At 45.2% G+C, this 18,895-nt stretch overlaps 1 protein-coding gene across 1 annotated transcript in view; it reads right to left on the minus strand.

Annotated features, from left to right (window-relative positions):
* Nucleotides 1-18,895, minus strand: part of HERPUD2 (HERPUD family member 2) — a 227,855-nt gene that overhangs the window by 119,742 nt on the left and 89,218 nt on the right. Inside the window, exon 5 of the mRNA XM_069215497.1 lies at nucleotides 7,016-7,155. Within this exon, the coding sequence (XP_069071598.1) occupies nucleotides 7,016-7,155 (140 nt within the window). The remainder of the gene's footprint in view (nucleotides 1-7,015; nucleotides 7,156-18,895) is intronic.

Consider the following 18,895-nt stretch of genomic DNA (forward strand, 5'->3'; position numbering starts at 1 on the left):
GCATGAGTTGGTCTGTGCAGAGGTTTTCCTGCCGCTCTATGACAATCAATAGCAGAGGCTATCCATCTTGCAATCCCCTGCTTGGACGACTGGCCTTTTCTAGGAGCCCTGAGTGCCACGAGAAGTTGGTTTGATTTTCTAAAATGACTAGTTCTATACAGATAAAATTTAAGACACCTTTTAACGTTCAATGAATGAAGATCTTGTTCCGACAGTGTTAAAGGATTTGGTAAATACGACTTTAGCACCACTGGTTGATTAATGTGGAAATCCGAAGGAACTTTAGGTATAAACTTTGGATTTGTTCGTAAGACTACCCTGTCTCTCTTGAACTGTAAAAAAGGGTCTTGGATAGTAAATGCTTGGATCTTGCTCACTCTTCTGGCTGAGGTAGGAGCGAAAAGGAGAGCAACTTTCCAGGATAAAAATTTTAAGGCTGCTTTGTGAATCGGTTTGAACGGAGGTTTCATTAATTGGGACAAAACCAGGTTAGGCTGCCACGATGGTGGAGGTGGCCTGACTGGTGGGAAAGATCGAAAAAGTCCTTTAAGAAATTGTTATATGACCCTTGCGGACCACAAAGGAGGTGCGTTGTCCTTAAGCCTATAGCGGGAAATTGCTGCTAAGTGGACTTTAATCGAAGAGTTCGCCAAACCTGATCTGGCCAGATGAAGAAGATAAGGTAGTATCTGCTCCGGTGATTTAGAGAAAGGATGTACCGGAGCCTGTTTACACCATGTGTAAACCTTCTCCACTTCAGGCGATAACATTTGTTGGTACTGTCAGCTGCAGCTCTGGCAAGGATGACTCTACAGTCTGAAGGAATATTTAGGTGTGCAAATTCATGGTGTTCAGCAGCCAGGCTGTCAAGTGAAGTGAAGCTGGATTCGTGTGGAGAATTTGACCCTAGCTCCTTGTTGGGATGGACGGCATCACTGGAAGAGGTATGCTGTGGCTCTCTGAGAGGAGAAGCAGCTCTGTATACCTATACTGCTGAGGCCATGCCGGAGCGATCAGGAGACGTCTGCAGCATTCGTTCTTGATCTTTGCCAGTACTCTCGGTATGATGGGAACAGGAGGAAAAGCGTAAGCAAAAATTCCTGACCATGCCATCGAAAACGCATTCCCCCAATAGCCCCGATGGGGATCCAGACTTGCAAAGAACAGGCATTTTGCATGCTGCAGGGGGGGGCAAAGAGATCCAGGTTTGGTTTTCCCCATAGAGAGAAAACTCAATTTAACACCCCCTGATCCAGTTCCCATTCGTGGTTGTATGACACCGACCTGCTCAGAGAGTCCGCTATGGCGTTCTGAGCGCCCGGGACGTGTTCTGCTCGAAGACTTAATCTGTGACTGATGGACCAGTTCTAAATGCACTGAGATTCTCTTGCTAAAAGGAGAGATCTTGTTCCTCCCTGCTTGATGACATAATCCATAGTTGTAGTGTTGTCTGTTCGAATGAGTACTGATGAGCCCCTTATCTTAGGAAGGAAAGCTCGAAGTGCTAGGCGGACTGCCTTCAATTTGAGGTAACTGATGTGAAAAGACCTCTGATGTGGCTTCCATTTGCCCCCGACTTGTAAGTGCTGAAGGAAGGCTGCCCCAACCTTTGAGAGATGCATCGGTAGTGATCACCCACTGAGCTGGTGGGAGGAGAAAAGATAGTCCCACCGACAAGTGAGAATCTTGAGTCCACCAAGCCAGAGATGTTATCATGGGTTTCGTTATCCTGATTATATCGTCGAAAGACCCCTTGGACTGCCTCCACTGAAGGTCCAGCTGTTCCTGGAGGGGTCGCATACTGAGACGACAGAATGGCACAAGTGGAATGCAGGAGGACATCATTCCCAAAAGGGACTTGGAGAGGCGAACTGAAACTGACTTTCTTTTTTGCACCAGCCTGGCCAGGGATATAAGCTTTTTCAGCCTCTCTCCTCTAGGAGTTGCCTTGTTTTAGATGTTTCCAAAACTGCCCCCAGAAATGTTCTTTTTCTCAAGAGTTAGAAAGCTGATTTGTCACATTTGACAGTTAGGCCCAGATTTGCAAATAGCTCCATGCAGGTGCATGTCGACTTCAGCACCTGAGATCTGGACTTGGCCTTGATGAGCTAATCGTCCAAATACGGAAAGACCTGATGGTTGTGTCTTCTAAGGAAAGCTGTGACTGGAGCCAGGCATTTGGTAAAATTTCTCGGGCCGATTTCACTCCGAAAGCAAGTACTTTGAACTGGAAATGCTCTCCGGCTACCATAAATCTGAGATATTTCCTGTGGGAAGGGTGTATAGGAATATGGAAGTATGCGTCCTGCAAATCGAGGGTGGACATAAAATCTCCCGGATTGAGAAGGGAAAGGATATCTATTAAGGTAATCATATGGAATGACTGCTTCTGGAGGTAAGAATTGAGATCCCTGAGATCTAAGAATGGACGTCAATCTTTCCACTTCTTTTGAATCAGGAAGAACCGAGAATAAAACCCCCTCCTTTTGTCTTGATGTGGAACTCTCTCAATAGCTCTCTTGAGGAGCATGGACTCGATTTCCTGTTTGAGCAGATATAGGTGTTTCACCATTCGTGGAGGGGGGGGGGGGTCTTGCAGGTGGGATCTGCAGGAATTCCAAAGTATGGCCAAATTGGACCAGGTTTAATGCCCACTGGTCTGATGTAATTTTTTGCCAATTCTGAAAATGGTGGGAAATCCTTCCCCTACTTTTCTATCTGAGGAAATGTACGTAACCAGAGTCATTAGAAAGTCATTGCCTGCGTCCTTTGCTTGTCTTTCTGCTCTTCCCCTTTGCACTGTTCTCGTATATGCCGCTTGCAGAGGCTGCCTCTGTTGGTACTGAGGACGAAAGGACAGACGCAGCAGAGACAGAAGGGTATGTATATTGTTGGAATCCTCCCCTGTAAGATGAATACCCCCGACCTCTAGGACCCCGAAAGGGCTGCCTTCTAAATTGTAGGGTGCCAAGGGACTTGGCTGTGTCCATATCGGTCTTTATGGACTGAAGGGCGTCATCAATATGTTTTCCGAAGAGGGCTTCTCCGTCAAAAGGCAAGTCTAGAATCTTATTTTGAATTTCCGGTCTAAAAGAAGTTGCACAGAGCCAACCTTGCCTTCTTAAAAAAGCCGCGCCTGCCAGCTGCCGAAACGCTGTAGTAGCGATATCCGTCGCACAGTCTAACTTCGGCGGAAGACCTTTCCCCTTCTTGCGAGATTTTTCTCGCTTCCTTCTTTGATTCCTCTGGGAGTTGATCTAAGTAGGGAGCAATGTCTGCCCATAACGGTCTGTCGTACCTGCCAATTATAGCCAAAGAGTTAGAGGCCCTTATCATAAGAGAAGACATCAAGGAGAAACGTTTCCCTATATTATCCAGTCTTCTTCCCTCCTTGTCTGGCGGAGCAGATATTGGTACTGAAGTGTTTCTGGACCTCCGTTGCGCTGCTTTGGTAATGACTGAGTCCGGTTTGGGGTGTCCCATGAGGCAGGCCAGGGAGTTGTCAGGTGCCTTATATTTCTTATCTAGACGAGGCAGGACAAGTGCGACGGTAGCCGGATTTTTCATTACTTTGATTCCTTTATCCCATATGTAGTCCACTATTGACACTGATTTTCAACTCTTTTGAAAAGGTTCTTTAAAATCATAAAGGAAACAATCCATTTGTTTCGTTGGCATGGGTAGCGCAAACCTCTTTGCAGCTCTTTCTAGCAAACTGTGAAAACCTCCGATGTCACCCGGAGGGGAATCTATCGGGACAGGGAAGGGTGAAGATGGAGTAGGAAATTGGTAATCATCCCACTCTGTTATTGCATCCGGCAACTCTCCCTCTTCTCTGTCATCGTCCGATGTCGACAGATCCTGCGTCGGAACTGATTTGGGTGTATGTGGTGGTACATCCAACAGCGGTACCCCCTGTTGAATAGGCGTGGAAGGAAGAGGTACAGAAGGAGGCAAAGATGGCTGATGTACTTCCGAGCCAGCTGATGGAAATCGCCTTCTGTAGTCGTCAATCATCAATTGCAAGTCAGCCATAAGGGACCCCGGCAAAGGGACCATTCGCTCCTGGTAAGGATATTGCTGTGCATGTGAATTAAAGGATTGGGGGAATCATGCTGGTTACCCTCATCCAAGTCCTGGCACTTCACATGCAGATCTGAAGGGCTATGTGCAATCCACAACGGGCCCTCATCCTCTGAGTCCTCCTCTTCTAAAAGATGTGTAGGTACCAATGATGATACCTTACTTGGTGATGTGAGCAATGGAGACAGCAATTCAGATGTATTATTATTTTTTTTTTTACCGTCAATGGTATCGTCGGTGACGTCGTCGGTGGAGTCAGCTGCGACGACTGTGAAACTCACATCGACGAGGCAGTCGATGACTGTAACAGTGTCGCTGTTGACCACGGTCTCGCCGACGGTTTCGTCGACGGAGATGAAGTGATTACTACCGTGATCGTCGACGACATTACTGAAAATCCTGTTGACGAGGACGTCGTCAAGGTGACGTTGTAGCAGTCAACGATGAGACTGTATACACTCCTTCTGGTGCTGCCGTCAACAATGCGGTCGTCAACGATGCTGCCATAGACGGTGCCGTCGTCGTACGTTTTCCAGATGGTTTCATAAAAGTATGCTTAACCACAGGAGGTGGTGTGGGGGGCTCAGAAAAGGCTTTTTTACTACAGTCTGAGGAAGCAGAATGCTCTTTAGAGTCTCTTTTGGAGGATACAGACCTGCTGTGAGGAGAACTGGAAGGGCTGTAAGCTTTGGAAGACACTTGCTTTGTCTTTTTTAAAGCTTTTTTGGGTGGATCCTCAGAATGATGAGCTTGAGGAGATCTGCCCCTTTTGTGGAGCTTTCTTGATGATGAAGACTCCTCCTCACTATCGGAACCAGAAACTGGGTTTGTTCTGGATTTCAATTTTTTTAGCCATATCAGTAGCCTGCCTTCCCTGTCGTTGAGGGTTTTGTTAGAGAATGTTCTGCATACCTTACAGTCCTTGGCCACATGATCAGGATAAAGGCAATAAATGCAGCCCTTGCGTGGATCTTCGAAATGAAGTCTCTTCTTTCCACAGGTTTTGCAGGCCCTAAAGAGGCTTTTCCTTTCTTTGTCTGACATGTTTATAGTTTGAGAAAACAGAATTTCCCCAGACCAGGGAATAAGTTTGAAGCCTTGTTTGTCGAAGAAATCTTCTTTCTCTGGTAGAAAAGCACGAGAAATAGATCCTTGAAGATTTAACTGAGTAGAGCACAGTGGAGACTCCCTAGCATGACGTGCAGTAGAAAATCTGAGGGACTGGAGCTTCTCACTGGAGGGTTCTAGAGGGAGGGGGAAGCCTGATTGGCTGAAACTTGGGTTTGGTCCTTTTTTCCTCAAAGAGACAAGGATAGGCTACTAAGGTGGAAGCCTTTGGGCCTTTTTTCCGTTATAGATGCTACTACATTGCTATTATAATGTACTGGGGACTCCCATCTCGACGATGGGGAATGATTCAAGCATGTGAATCTATGAAAGTTCCAATACTGGAGTAATCTGTTGTTGTTGCATGAACTACTGTAACTGCCAGTCAAGTACATGTCTATACGTACATCCTGGCATAAATATGCATGTGAAAAACCCCATACAGGCAGCCAGGAAAGATATACAGGCACACAACTCACGATATACTATTCAAAATTGTGGGTACAAAAATATAGTACTCCTAGAGGGGAAGACTGGACACCCAGTTCCCTACATACCCACAGAGTTTCAAATTAAGGTGGATTCCCTCAAGCACACAATTATATTCTATGGATAAGTACTTGGTCCAAATCTTCTTTTTTGGTACTTTTGTTTTTAGCCATGCAGTTGCTCCAATTTAGCCAATCACGTTCTAAGCATACAATTTCCCCAGTTTATCAAACATGTGTTTCATCAACCGACTTCATCAGGGATAGAAACCATATAATACAACACAATTAATTTTCTTCAACTTAGTATGACAGAGATGTTCTCTCCTTCATGATCAGTACACAGTTTCCATAAGAATTATTATTGTGCCTAAAACAAATAGGGCCAGTTAGTGCTTAAATTTATTAAACAATGCCAAGACCTCAACCAGAGTATACAAAATGACTAAGTTCAAATACGGAAAACGCTGCACAAAAGTGTACTATACTTCTATAAATAATTTTGAGTTAAACTTGATTTCTTGTTGCAATTATCAGGCTGAATTACTTACAGTCATATTCTTTCTTATTTGAGTCTACATATGACAGCAAATATTACGACATGATGCTGTAACAGGAGATGCACGGGGAAAAAAGCAAAATACTATACATATTACATAGATGTCTACCGAAGATATTCTACACTGTTGCAGAAGTACAAAAGGATTTCCCTGGCTAGAATTCAGAATCAAATACATTGGTGAACCTGCAGCCATCAAATAAAAAATCCTGTAAAAAAATGCTTGCAGAAAATTAAATGTGAATTCCTTCTATAGTTACTCCTGACATTCAAGTGATTAAGTGTGATGAGTTCAAAACTGTAATGTAGCAAGTGTATGCTACTCAAATTTATTGTTGCAATTTCTTTCACCCTCTCTTCCTTTTCAATTCTCATGTTCCGATAAAATCCATAATTAATGTTGGAAGGCAGTATCTATTACAAATCGCTCTTAATGATAATTTTGCAATACATAATTTGAAGAAAATGCCCACTATAAAAAATGGATATATTACAAATACATCTTCTTACAGCACCTTGTGTGTTACGAACAATTATCCTTCCCACTCGTTGAACTAGTTTGTCATTTACAAGTGTAAATGCCAGAGGAACAAAAGGTGAATCCAACATTAATTTCACTTGCTGTCAAGATGGAAGCCTACCAAAATTTACAAGAGGAAAAGGGAAAAACATTGGAGAATCTTACTGTTGCAGGCTAAAAAGCAATCCATAATACAATGAAATGAATCCATTGAAAAACTCAAGACAAATCTATCACCTTAATACACATTTCGCTTACCCTTGCGTAAAGTACAACACTGCTGGATTCTGCATGGGTCCAGGTTGTGCAGACGGAAGGTTACGTTGTCTCAGGGCTTCCGAACTCAGATTAGGCTCTGATGAAGGTGAAGGGGTTGTTGAATCCAAACGTTCTACATTCTTCAAATAAAACACATAAATGGTCAACCAACACAAGCAAAGGTAGCTCAAAATGGGTTGAGACTACTAACAAAAGCATGTACAATGAAAAAAACTATTTGGGTCATGCATGGATCAAACGCTAAATACCAAACTAAACCATGGGTGTAGGAAGCTGGCCTGGTGGATGTGGGTACCTATGGTACTTAGACCTTATACCAGGTCCAGGTATCCCCTCTTAGTGAAGTGTAGACAGTGTCTAGAAGCCAGGCTCTTTAGACGTAGGTGTGAATGAGGAGCCAAGGCTGATCTAGGAGACATGCAAAGCTCATGCAATAACACTGCAGTCACACACATGAAAGAAAACACTCAGTTGTACAAAAATAAAAGGTACCTTTTTTTGGAACAAATCACCACAAAATACTAGACAGGTAACCCACCATTAGGAGGTAAACAATACACTAAATATATACACTAGTACTCAGAAATAGGCACAGAAAAGGTTAGAAAATAGTGCAAATAGCAATAGCCAATAGTGAACCCTAGGAGGAGCACAAACCATTTACAAAAAAAAAATGGAATGCGAACAAGGTATCCCCAACTAGGTAAGTAACATGTGCAGAGGGGAGCTGGGGGTATCAGAAAACCACAAAGGTAAGTAACACAGTACCTCCAGGGACCAGGAATGCAGGAGTAAAAAACAGGATTTTCCCCAAACCACCCAAAAGGAGACAAAGAAGAAATAGACACTCAGACAAGCCTGCAAGAAAACCAGTGGTGGATTCCTGAAGAAAGAAGACCTGTGAAGAGAGAGGGGACCAAGTCAAGAGTCACAGTGGAGTCCAGGAGGAGTAGAGGCTACTACCCACCCAGCTGTGGATGCAGGAGTTGAAAAACAGGTCAGCACTGCACCCCTGAAGCCAGAGAACAGTTCCTGTTGGATGCAGATGAAGCCCCATGCTGCAAGGAAGATTGCAGACATGTGTCGATGCAGAAATTCCACCAACAAGCTTTGGCAAAGGCAAACTTGTGTTTAGTGGAAAAGAGATGCTGCTGGGGACCATCAAGGTCTAGGAGGACTCAACCCAGGAGAATGAGTCACAAGGGGCCCTCAGCATTGCAGAGAGTCCACAGGAGCAGAGGCAACACCCACAGGAGTTCCATAGGACGGGGACCCAGCAGTCGCAGAAAAGGCCCACGCAGCACCACAAAAGAAGATCCCACGCCGCAGGAAAACCACGCAGGAGGCTGTGCTTGGCAGGATGAAGTGCTGGGGGGTGGAGTGCTGGGGGATGGAGCTACATGTCGCCTGAAGATTCCTTGGGAGAAGACGCAAACAAGCCTTGGCAGCTGCAAGAGACGTGGTGCACGGGGGTACTGTCCTGCATGGGAAGGCAAAGGCTTGCCTCCACCAAAGTTAGACAGCTGGCAGAGAAGACCAAAAGGACTACTCCAGATCACCACGCCTGATGCAGGATCCAAGCAGCTCAGCAGGAAAGGGGATCCCCACAGCTTGTCGTCGCTTGTTGCAGGTGCCTGCGGTTGCAGCGGAGTGACTCCTTCACTCCAAAGGAGATTCCTTCTTCTTGTGCACGATGAAGAGTTGAAGTATTCTGAGGATGCACAGTGAGGGATATGTTGCAAAGCTGGCAGGAACCCTGGAAACAATGTTACTGAAGAGTCCTTTTTTCTTGGAAGCAGCTTGTCGGGTCCTGGAGGTTCCAGTCGCAGTTCCGGAGGCCAGAAGTCGAACCAGAGGTTGCAGAGGAGTCCTGCTGGAATCTTGCAGGCTGAATCTGAGGACCCACCCAAGAGGGAGACCCTAAATAGCCCTGAAAGGAGGAGTGGTCACCTAACCAAGTAGGCACCTATCAGGAGGGGGCTCTGACGTCACCTGACTGGCCTGGCCACTCAGATGCTCCCAAAGTTCCCTGCCAACCTTAGAAAGAAGATGTCAGAAGTGGTCACTCCCCTTGCAACTGTCCAGTTTTGCGCCAGAGTAGGGACTGGGGGGATTCCAGAACCGGTGTGGACTGGTTTATGCACAGAGGGCACCAAATGTGCCCTTCAAAGCAAACCAGTGACTTGGGGAGGCTCCCCCTCCCAAGTCAGTCACATCTATCACAAAGGGAGAGGTTGTTACCTCCCTCTCCCAAAAGAAATCCTTTGTTCTGTCTTCCTGGGCTGGATCAGATAAAGCAGCAGGAGGGCAGAAACCTGTCTTAGGGGTGGCAGCAGCTGGCCTGCCTGGAAAACCCTGTAAGACTGGTGGTAGCAGTGCTGGGGGTCCTCTAAGGTGCCCCCAGAGTGCATGGAATCATACTTCCAATACTTTCAACAGTATTGGGGTATGGTTCCGACATATTTGATACCAAACATGCCCAGGTTTGGAGTTATCATTGTGTACACACATAAAATGGCATCCTCACACTCAAAAAGTCCAGGAAAATGGATCCGGTGTTTGTGGGGGCACCTCTGCTAGTGCAGGGGTGCCCTTACACACAGGCACCTGCACCCGGTCCTCTGGGCTGAGAGGGCCTACCATAGGGGTGACCTGGTGTAGTGACCTATAGCGAAAACTGGTGTTTGTACCCGCTTCACGCAGGCAGACCTGCAGAACCCTTTGCATGTGCTCGCTTTGGGTGGCAGCCCATAGGGATCCCCTAGAACCTCAATGCCCTGGGTACCTAGGTACCATATACTAGGGTCTTACATGGGGGGACCAATATGCCAACTGTGGGAAGAAAAAGGTACAATTTAGAGGAGAGAGCAAAACTACTGGGGTCCTGGTTAGCAACATACTGACAACAGGCAGAAAATGGTGGTAACAATGCCAAGAAAGACAGTACTTTCCTACAATGGGACAATCCCCTTGTCTCAAAGTGCCTAAGACATTAAAAAGAATATTAAGAGTTTGCTACCCTCTTGAGACTACAAGGAGTATTTGCCTGCAGTCCTGCTTTTTTCTTTTTTTGATCAGCCGAACGCAGATTGGAGCCCCTACTCAGAATTCAGACATGGTAGTTCACACCATGTATTTGTAATTTTTTGGGGGGGGTGTGGCAAACTGCCCAAGATGGCAGTCGTGTTCTACTGGAGCTCCATACGGATGCCCGTGAATCCCAACTCATCTGCTGGTCATCCTGCCACAGTGACGGCACTGACAGCACTGTTGGGCACCAAAGACCCCACTGGAGACACTGTGGCGGAAGCAGCCCGATCCAAGATATAGTAGGCGCATCGTGCTGACCCAAGCTGGTAACCATGTGGAGAGCAGGCCAGATTGTGGGTGCACTGGCGACCTAACTTTCCAGTTACCTGAGTAAGCTCACTCCACAAAGTGCGCATACTGAAGCTGGGACCCAGGACAAGGCAGAAGGATCTGCTATGGGGAACTACCCCTCCTATTTCGTCATGGGCATTCCTGCTATTTTTGCTGTACTGCGGCAGTCTGAGCACTGAATTTAGCAGATCTCACTACAGAAGCCTGCTGCAGAGCAATTTCAGCCATATTTCCTGAGGGATATGTCCAACTGATAACCCTTATGGAAGGATTGCAATGTCAGAGCCCACTGAGGGACTACAGCTGTGACCATGGTGGCCCATCTAAGGGGCCATTGATTACTCTTCCCTGGAGTTTGCTGGATTAGTGGGGACCAGCAAGGTCCAGATGACTCAACCTTGGCAGGTAGATCAGGGCCGGCCCTAAGCAAGCAGGAGAGCCAGAAGGAAGTGTTGGAGCCCCAAGCAGGACTTTCTGGTAGCAGGCACAGGGAGGCCTCTGCAGCACAGCAACAAGGGATGCCCACGTCACAGGAGTTGCAGAGAGGAACCAGTTCTTGAAGCTGGAAAGTGCTGGAGGCCAGAGCTTCTTGGAGCTAGGAGGTCTTTGGACTGTAGAGTCAACAAACCTTGGCAACGACAAGGAGACGCGGTGCATAGAGGTTCCGGCCAAGCGCCTCCAGCAAGAGACCTCAAACTTCCCAGTTGCAAGGAAGATAGGTCAGACCTCTGGAGAGTCACAGAGCCCCTAACTGTGATGCAGAGCCTTGGAGAGTAAGTGGGGCAGCAGGGTCCACAAGCCAGTAGTCATTGAGGCGCCTGCCGTTGCAGGGGAGTGACTCCTTCAATCCAAGGGAGATTCCTTCTTGCTTTCCTAACTGGAGGCAGAGTCTCAGTGACTCTGGATGATGTACAGCCACAGTGGTGTGGAAGTCTTTGCAGAACCTGGAAACAAAGTTGCAGTAGGAGCCCTCCTACTGGGTACAGTCTTGCTTCTTGTTGCAGCGAAGAACTGCAGCGGTTCTGATGTCCAGGTTGCAGAATTGTCATGCAGACATATCTGGGGTCCACCCTCAGGGGAGCCCTTAAGTAACCAAGGAAGGGGGTTGGACACTAACTGTAATGACCCACCTATCAGAGGGGGTCTGGGATGTCGCCCAGCTGGACTAACAAGTCAGATGCTCCCAGGGGCCTCTGCTCATCTTATTTCCAAGATGGCAGAATCAAGTGGCCACCTGGCAGAGCTCTGTGGACAGGGGGGTGGTCACTCCTCTGTCCTTTGTGTGGTTTCACACCAGAGCGGGAACCGGGCGTTCCTGCAATGGTGCAAACCGGTTTATGAAAGAAGGGCACCAAATGTGCCTTTCAAAGAAGTCTGGTGGCGCGCAGAGGCACTTCTACCCCAGCCTAGAGACACCCATTTGTAAAGAAGAGGTGGCAACACCTCTGTCCTACAGGAAATCCTTTGTCCTGCCTTCCCCTGCCCGAGTTAGACTCCACAGCAAAAAGGCAGAACAGTGTCTGGGGTCGGCAGCAGCACGGACCGACATGCAGACCCTGCGAGGCTGTACAGGCAGACATGGGGAATCCACTAGGAAACCCCCAGATTACATGGTATCATGCACCTACCATTGGAATCTGTGTAGTTGCATGATTCCAACATGTTTCAAACTAAACATGCCTATGATGAGGGAGGCAATTATGTAGTTGGACCACTCATGTTGACCAGTGTCCATTAAATACCTTAAGATGGCTTCCCGCACTTACAAAGCCCAGGGAGTGGAGTCAGGGGTTCGTAGGGGCACTCCTGCATGAGCAGGAGTGCCCTTACATTTAGAACCATGAACTCCTGTCCTTGGGCTAAAGGGACCTACCTCAGGGTGACTTACTGAGTCAGAGTGCAGTGACCATGATATAAGGAAAACCTTATATCTGGAGTGAAAAGTGCCTGCACCATTTCCCAAAGGCTGCAATCGCAAGCAGGTAGTCACAGTTTGCATGGGCCCTCATGGGTGGCACAATGCATGCTGCAGCCCGTGGGGAAACCTGGTGTACCAATGCCCTGGGTACCTAAGTACCATATACTAGGGACTTACATGGGTGGCCCAGTATGCCAACTGAGGGATGTAAAAGTTAACTTACAACTAATTTTAGGAGCAAGAGCACTGACACTGGTTTGCAGCATCCAAGTGTGCCACAGTTTAAACACACTGACACCAGGCAAAAGTGGGGGTAAATATGCCAGAAAGGTCCTACTTTCCAACACTGGACAGCCTGGTTGGATGTTGTATTGTCTTGGTAATGTGTTGTGGGTGGGAGGAAATGTGTTATTTGGATCCTTTGGTTTTCGTTTCAATTAATGGTGATTTTAGTCATCACCCTACACACATAAGAGATTGTGTAACTCGTTGACCATATGAATGATGAGGTTAAACATTTGTCCATGTAAAACTGATCCTTTACACACAATTTCTTTGACACACGGAGGTCACTGTTATGCCAGTTTGATGTAAATGCCTACATGAAATGCAATAAAATATGTTGGAAAAAATGTCATTTGTAGTTTTTACTTCCAGCATAGGAATTCTCTGCTGCCTTGTAAATTGTCATATCCTCTACCACTTGACAATATATGATGCTGGTATGTTTGTAAGGCTCTACTTGAAATATCACCACACCTGTTCTCCTGATGGTGATCCTAGCATTTGTTACAGAAAGCAGATGGAAATAGACTAATTTAAGCGTTTCAACTGTATACACGATTTGCTTATTGGACTAAGGGAAGACTACCCTCAATTCAACCCATGAATCTACATTTATTATACAGCAAAGCCTGTCTGTTTTTACTCTGTTACTCACACCCGTATCACATTTGCTAAGGCACTTAATTCACACCTTTAATGGAATATGTGAAGCAAAATTTTATTTGTATAATACATATATATATATATATATATATATATATATATATATATATATATATATATGGAAAATGTCACTTACCCAGTGTACATTTGTTCGTGGCATGTTCTGCAGCAGATTCATATGCTGTGCATATGGATTCCGACATCTATGTTGGGCTCGGAGTGTTACAAGTTGTTTTTCTTCGAAAAAGTATTTTCAAGTCACAAGATGGAGTGACTCCTCCTCTTCGGTTCCATTGCGATGGGCATCGACTCCATTGTTAGATCGGTTTCCCGCAGAGGGTAAAGGAAGGAGTGATAGAGTATATAGGTATAAAGTAAGAGATGTCCATGCAAATGTAAATGTATATACAAATGTATTAACTTAAACAACTACAGGCTTCAGGGAAGGAGGGAGGGTGCACGTGAATCTGCAGCAGAACATGCCACAAATAGATGTGCACTGGGTAAGTGACATTTTCCGTTTGATGGCATGTGCAGCTGCAGATACACATGCTGAGCATAGACTACAAAGCAGTTTGTCCTCCCAAAAAATAGCTGTGGCTAGCCTGTAGGAGTTGAAGTTGTTTGAAATAATGTTCTTAGGACAGCTTGACCTACTGTGGCTTGTTGTTATGATAACATATCTACACAGTAGTGTTTAGTGAATGTATGTGGTGCTGACCATGTAGCTGCTTTACACATTTCAGCCATTGGTATATTCCCTAAAAAAGCCATTGTTGCACCTTTCTTTCTTGTAGAATGTGCTTTGGGAGTAATTAAAAGCTGTCTTTTTTTCTTTGATATAGCATGTTTGGATGCACCTTACAATCCATCTTGCTAAAGCTTGTTTTGATATAGGATTGCCTGTATGTGGTTGTTGGAAAGCTACAAATAGTTGTTTAGTCTTTCTAAATGGTTTAGTTCGGTCTATATAGTACATTAAAGCTCTTTTGATGTCCAATGTATGTAGAGCTCTTTCTGCCACAGAATCTGGCTGTTGAAAGAAGACCGGCAGTTCTACTGTTTGATTAATATGAAATGGTGATACAACTTTTGGTAGAAACTTTGGATTTGTTCTTAGTACAACTTTATGTTTGTGAAGAAAAGAAAGATTCCTCAAGAGTAAAGGCTTCTTAAAGAAGTAATTGCCACTAGGGAGGCAACTTTCCATTGCATTGGCATTGCATTGCATTGGCTTAAATGGTGGACCCATAAGTCTTGTAAGCACTATATTTAGATTCCAAGATGGAACTGGTGGCGTTCTGGGTGGAATTATGCGTTTTAAGCCTTCCATGAAAGCTTTAATGACAGGAAATTGCAGTAAGATGTATTTTTACTGAAGAAAATGCTAAGTCTGATTTTTGTAAATGATGTAAATAACATACGATATTTTGTATTGATGCAGTAAGAGGGTCTATATTTTTAGATTGACAGTAATATACAAATCTTTTCCATTTGTTTGCATAGGACTGTCTAGTAGTGGGTTTTCTTGCTTGTTTAATAAATTCCATACATTCTGATGGGAGTTGTAAATATCCAAACTCTATGACCTCAAGAGCCAAATTGCTAGATTGAGTGCCTTGGGATTTGGATGTCTGATCTGACCTCTGTTTTGAGTCAACAGATCTGGTCTGCATGGGAGTTTGGAGTGTGGTACTACTGATAGATCTAGTAATGTTGCGTACCACGGCTGACGTGCCCATGTTGGTGCTACGAGTATCATGTTGAGTGAAGTTTGATGCAACTTGTTGACTAGAAACGGAAGGAGTGGGTGAGGGGGAAACGTGTACGCAAATATCCCTGACCAATTGATCCATAGAGCATTGCCCTTGGATAGGGGATGTTGGTGTCTGGATGCGAAGTTTTGGCATTTTGTGTTTTCGCTTGTTGCAAACAGGTCTATGCTTGGTGTTCCCCACTTTTGAAGTACTTGAGGATGAATCGCCCATTCGTGAGTTTGTTAGTGATTTCTGCCAATTGATTGTCTATACCTGGGATGTACTGTGCTAATAGATGAATTTGGATGTGGATTGCTCATTTCCAGAAGGGACAGTTGGGATGAATGTGTCCCTCCATGTTTGCTGAGATAATACAAGGTTGTAATGTTGTCTGTTTTGATAAGAACATTCTTCTGTGTGAGAAGAGGTTGAAAAGCTTTGAGTGCTAGAAAGACAGCTAATAACTCCAAGTGGTTTATGTGTAGCTGTTTCTGTTTGACATCCCATTGTCCTTGAATGTTGTGATTGTTTAGGTGAGCTCCCCAACCAATCATTGATGCATCTGTTGTAATTATGGTGTGAGGCACAGGGTCCTGAAATGACCGCCCTTTGATTAGATTGGTAGATTTCCACCACTGAGGGCACATATATGTTTGGCGGTCTATCAACACTAGATCTTAGAGTTGACCGTGTGCCTGTGGCCATTGTTGTGCAAGGCACTGTTGTAAGGGCTGCATGTTTAATCTTGCGCGTGGAACAATTGCAATGCAGGATACCATCATTGCTAGAATTTTCATGACAAATCTTACAGTGTATTGTTGATTTGGTTGTATTTGTGGAATTAGGTTTCGGAAAGCTTGTATCCTTTGTGTGTTTGGATATGCTAGATCTTTTTGAGTATTTAGTATCGCACCTAAATACGGTTGTATTTGTGCTGGTTGGAGGTGTGATTTTTGGTAGTTTATTGAGAAACCTAGTGTGTGTTTATATTACATAACGTGTATGATTTTGGCTTTGTGTACCACTGCTTGATTTTATTAGCCAATCGTCTAGATATGGAAAGACAAGTATATGTTGTCTTCTTAGGTAAGCTGCCACTACTGCCAAGCACTTTGTGAATACCCTTGGCGCTGTTGTTATTCCAAAGGGTAACACTTTGAATTGGTAGTGTTTTCCCTGAATGACAAACCTGAGATATTTTCTGTGGGCAGGATAGATGGGTATGTGAAAATACGCATCCTTGAGGTCTACGGCTGTCATAAAATCTCATTTTTGTAGCAGTGGGATGACATCCTGTAAAGTTACCAGGTGAAAATGTTCTGACAGGATGTAAAGATTGAGGGGCCTGAGGGTGCCATCTTTTTTTGGAATTAGAAAGTATAATGAATAAACTTCTGTTCCTAACTGAGATTGTGGAACTAACTCTATTGCTTGTTTGAGTAGTAGAGATTGGACCTCTTCTTGTAAAATAATTGTGTGTTCTATGGTTAGTTTGTGAAACCTTGGTGGAATAGTTGGAGGGGTGTTCATCAATTCTAGGCAATAAGCATTGCGGATAATTGATAGCACCCAGTTGTCTGTGGTAATATTTTGCCAATGTGGGTGGAACTGCTGTAGTCTTCCCCCCACAGGAGAGGTGTGGAGTGGAAGGGAGTGAGGAAAGTCACTGTTTTGGGTGTGCTGCAGGCTGTTTAGTGGTCTTTAATTTTCCTCTATTTCTAGAGTATTGTCCTCTATATGTGCCTCTAAAACCACCTCGTTGGTACTGCGTTTGGTAGGTTGGTTTTGTTTGGGAGGTTGATGCCTCTGAGAGCTGTGGTCTGAAACCACCTCGAAATTGAGGTTTACAAAATGACCCTCTATATGGTGTAGAACAGAGTGCACCCATTCCTTGAGCTGTGTCGGAGTCTTTTCGTAGCTTCTCTATTACTTCTCTATTACTGTGTCTACCTCTGGCCCAAAAAGATGTTTTTTATCGAAGGGCATGTTTAACACAGCCTGTGGTATTTCTGGCTTGAATCCAGAAGATTGGAGCCATGCATGTCTACGGATAGTGACTGCTGTGTTGACACTCCTTGCAGCGGTATCTGCTGCATCTAGGGCAGATCTTATTTGGTTATTTGTGATAGCTTGCCCTTCTTCCACTACCTGTTGAGCCCTTTTTTCTGGTGTTCTTTGGGGAGATGCTGTATTCTATCTTGCATCTCGTCCCAATGGGCTCTATCATAACGAGCTAGTAGTGCTTGTGAGTTCGCTATTCTCCATTGGTTTGACGCTTGGGACGCAACCCTTTTCCCTGCAGCATCGAATTTCCTGCTTTCCTTATCAGGAGGGGGTGCACATCTCCTGAGGACTGATTATTCGCTCTCTTCCTGGCAGCACTAACTACAAAAGAATCAGGTGGTACCTGATGGATGATATAATCAGGGTCAGAAGGTGCAGGTTTGTTCTTTTCTATTCTAGGTGTTATAATGCATGCTTTTACCGGCTCATTAAAAATCTGATCTGCATGGTTTACCATGCCTGGGAGCATTGGGAGGCATTGGTACCTAGAATGAGTTGAGGATAATGTGTTGAATAAAAAAATCCACTTCTAGTGGTTCTGTATGCATTGTAACCCCATGATAGGCTGCAGCCCTAGCTATGACCTGGTTATATACAGTAGTATCCTCAGGTGGTGATGGTTTAGAGGGTAGCGGTCTGGATCACTGCTTTGGATGGGATCAGGGTCAAAGATCCCATGGATCAACAGTGTCCTGTTGTGAGTTATCTGAATGAGTGGGAGAATGCAGTGGAGTAGGGCTGGTGTGAGGAGAGGTAGGTAAGTGTGGAGGATGAGGAGGAGGAGGAGAAGACTGAGGAGGTGGTGGCGTCTCTTTCTGTTTTGGCACTAGGTAGGTATAGTTAGGACCTATTTTCTACAGACAGCGTTTTTTGTTTTGCCAATAAATAACTCTGGCACCACTTGACGAGTTTTCATAAATGTTTCAAAACATATACCTTGGTTAGTTCAGCTGCTGTCTTGAAAGCTTTGGGGCGATCCATCAAAGTGGGGGCTGAGAAAAAGGAGGGGTCCCAAAATGTTTTCACCATTTTTCCATAGGGTTTTTAGACAGGTTTTCAGCCCAAACTGCTTAACAGAATTAAACCAAATTTGACAGGAAAGTAGATGTTGTTTGGCATATTGTAACTGGGTTTAAATCCGTTCAGTAGGTTAGCAGAAATTAAAGAAAAAAAATATATAGATTTCTAGGGACGCCGATCCTCCGTGGATCCGACTGTTCCTATCCATTTATCCGATTGGCTGCTAACACCTCAGCAAGGAAGGGTTGGCAGCCATCTTAGGACTCCGCTTCAGCCAAATTCCAGGAATAAATAAATTAAGTGACCCCGCACAGGACAAAAGAAAGTATTATTTATTTATTTATTTATTTTTTATTATTTTTTTTTACATTAGGAAAATCCACAAATCCGAATGCGTGGGTTTTCCTGACGTGCGCGCTCCCTACCCCCCTCCGCCACAGCTCTGGGGTTCACCAACTCTCCAGGACTACAATAGACAAGTTTCGGATCCATGAGCTCCAGAGACCACCAACTCCCCGGGCCAATGCTCATTGGGGGAGGGCCGCGTAGCCCCCCTCGCATAGACACTGATGGCCCTGGGGACCGCCACCCCACCCCAGGGCGGGTTCCTGTTATGTCCCGAGTGCCAACCCGAAGGACATAGCTGTTTGCTTGGTGGGAGCTGACAGCCCCGACAAAGCAAAAGCAAACAAAGTCCGCCTTATGACAGCGGGAGATGTCAAACAGCTCCCGGTGTCAGAAAGCGTAGATTTCATCGGTTTCCCTGCACAC

The sequence above is a fragment of the Pleurodeles waltl genome, chromosome 2_1, assembly GCF_031143425.1.
Source record: "Pleurodeles waltl isolate 20211129_DDA chromosome 2_1, aPleWal1.hap1.20221129, whole genome shotgun sequence".
In the NCBI taxonomy this organism is placed as follows: Eukaryota; Metazoa; Chordata; class Amphibia; order Caudata; family Salamandridae; genus Pleurodeles; species Pleurodeles waltl.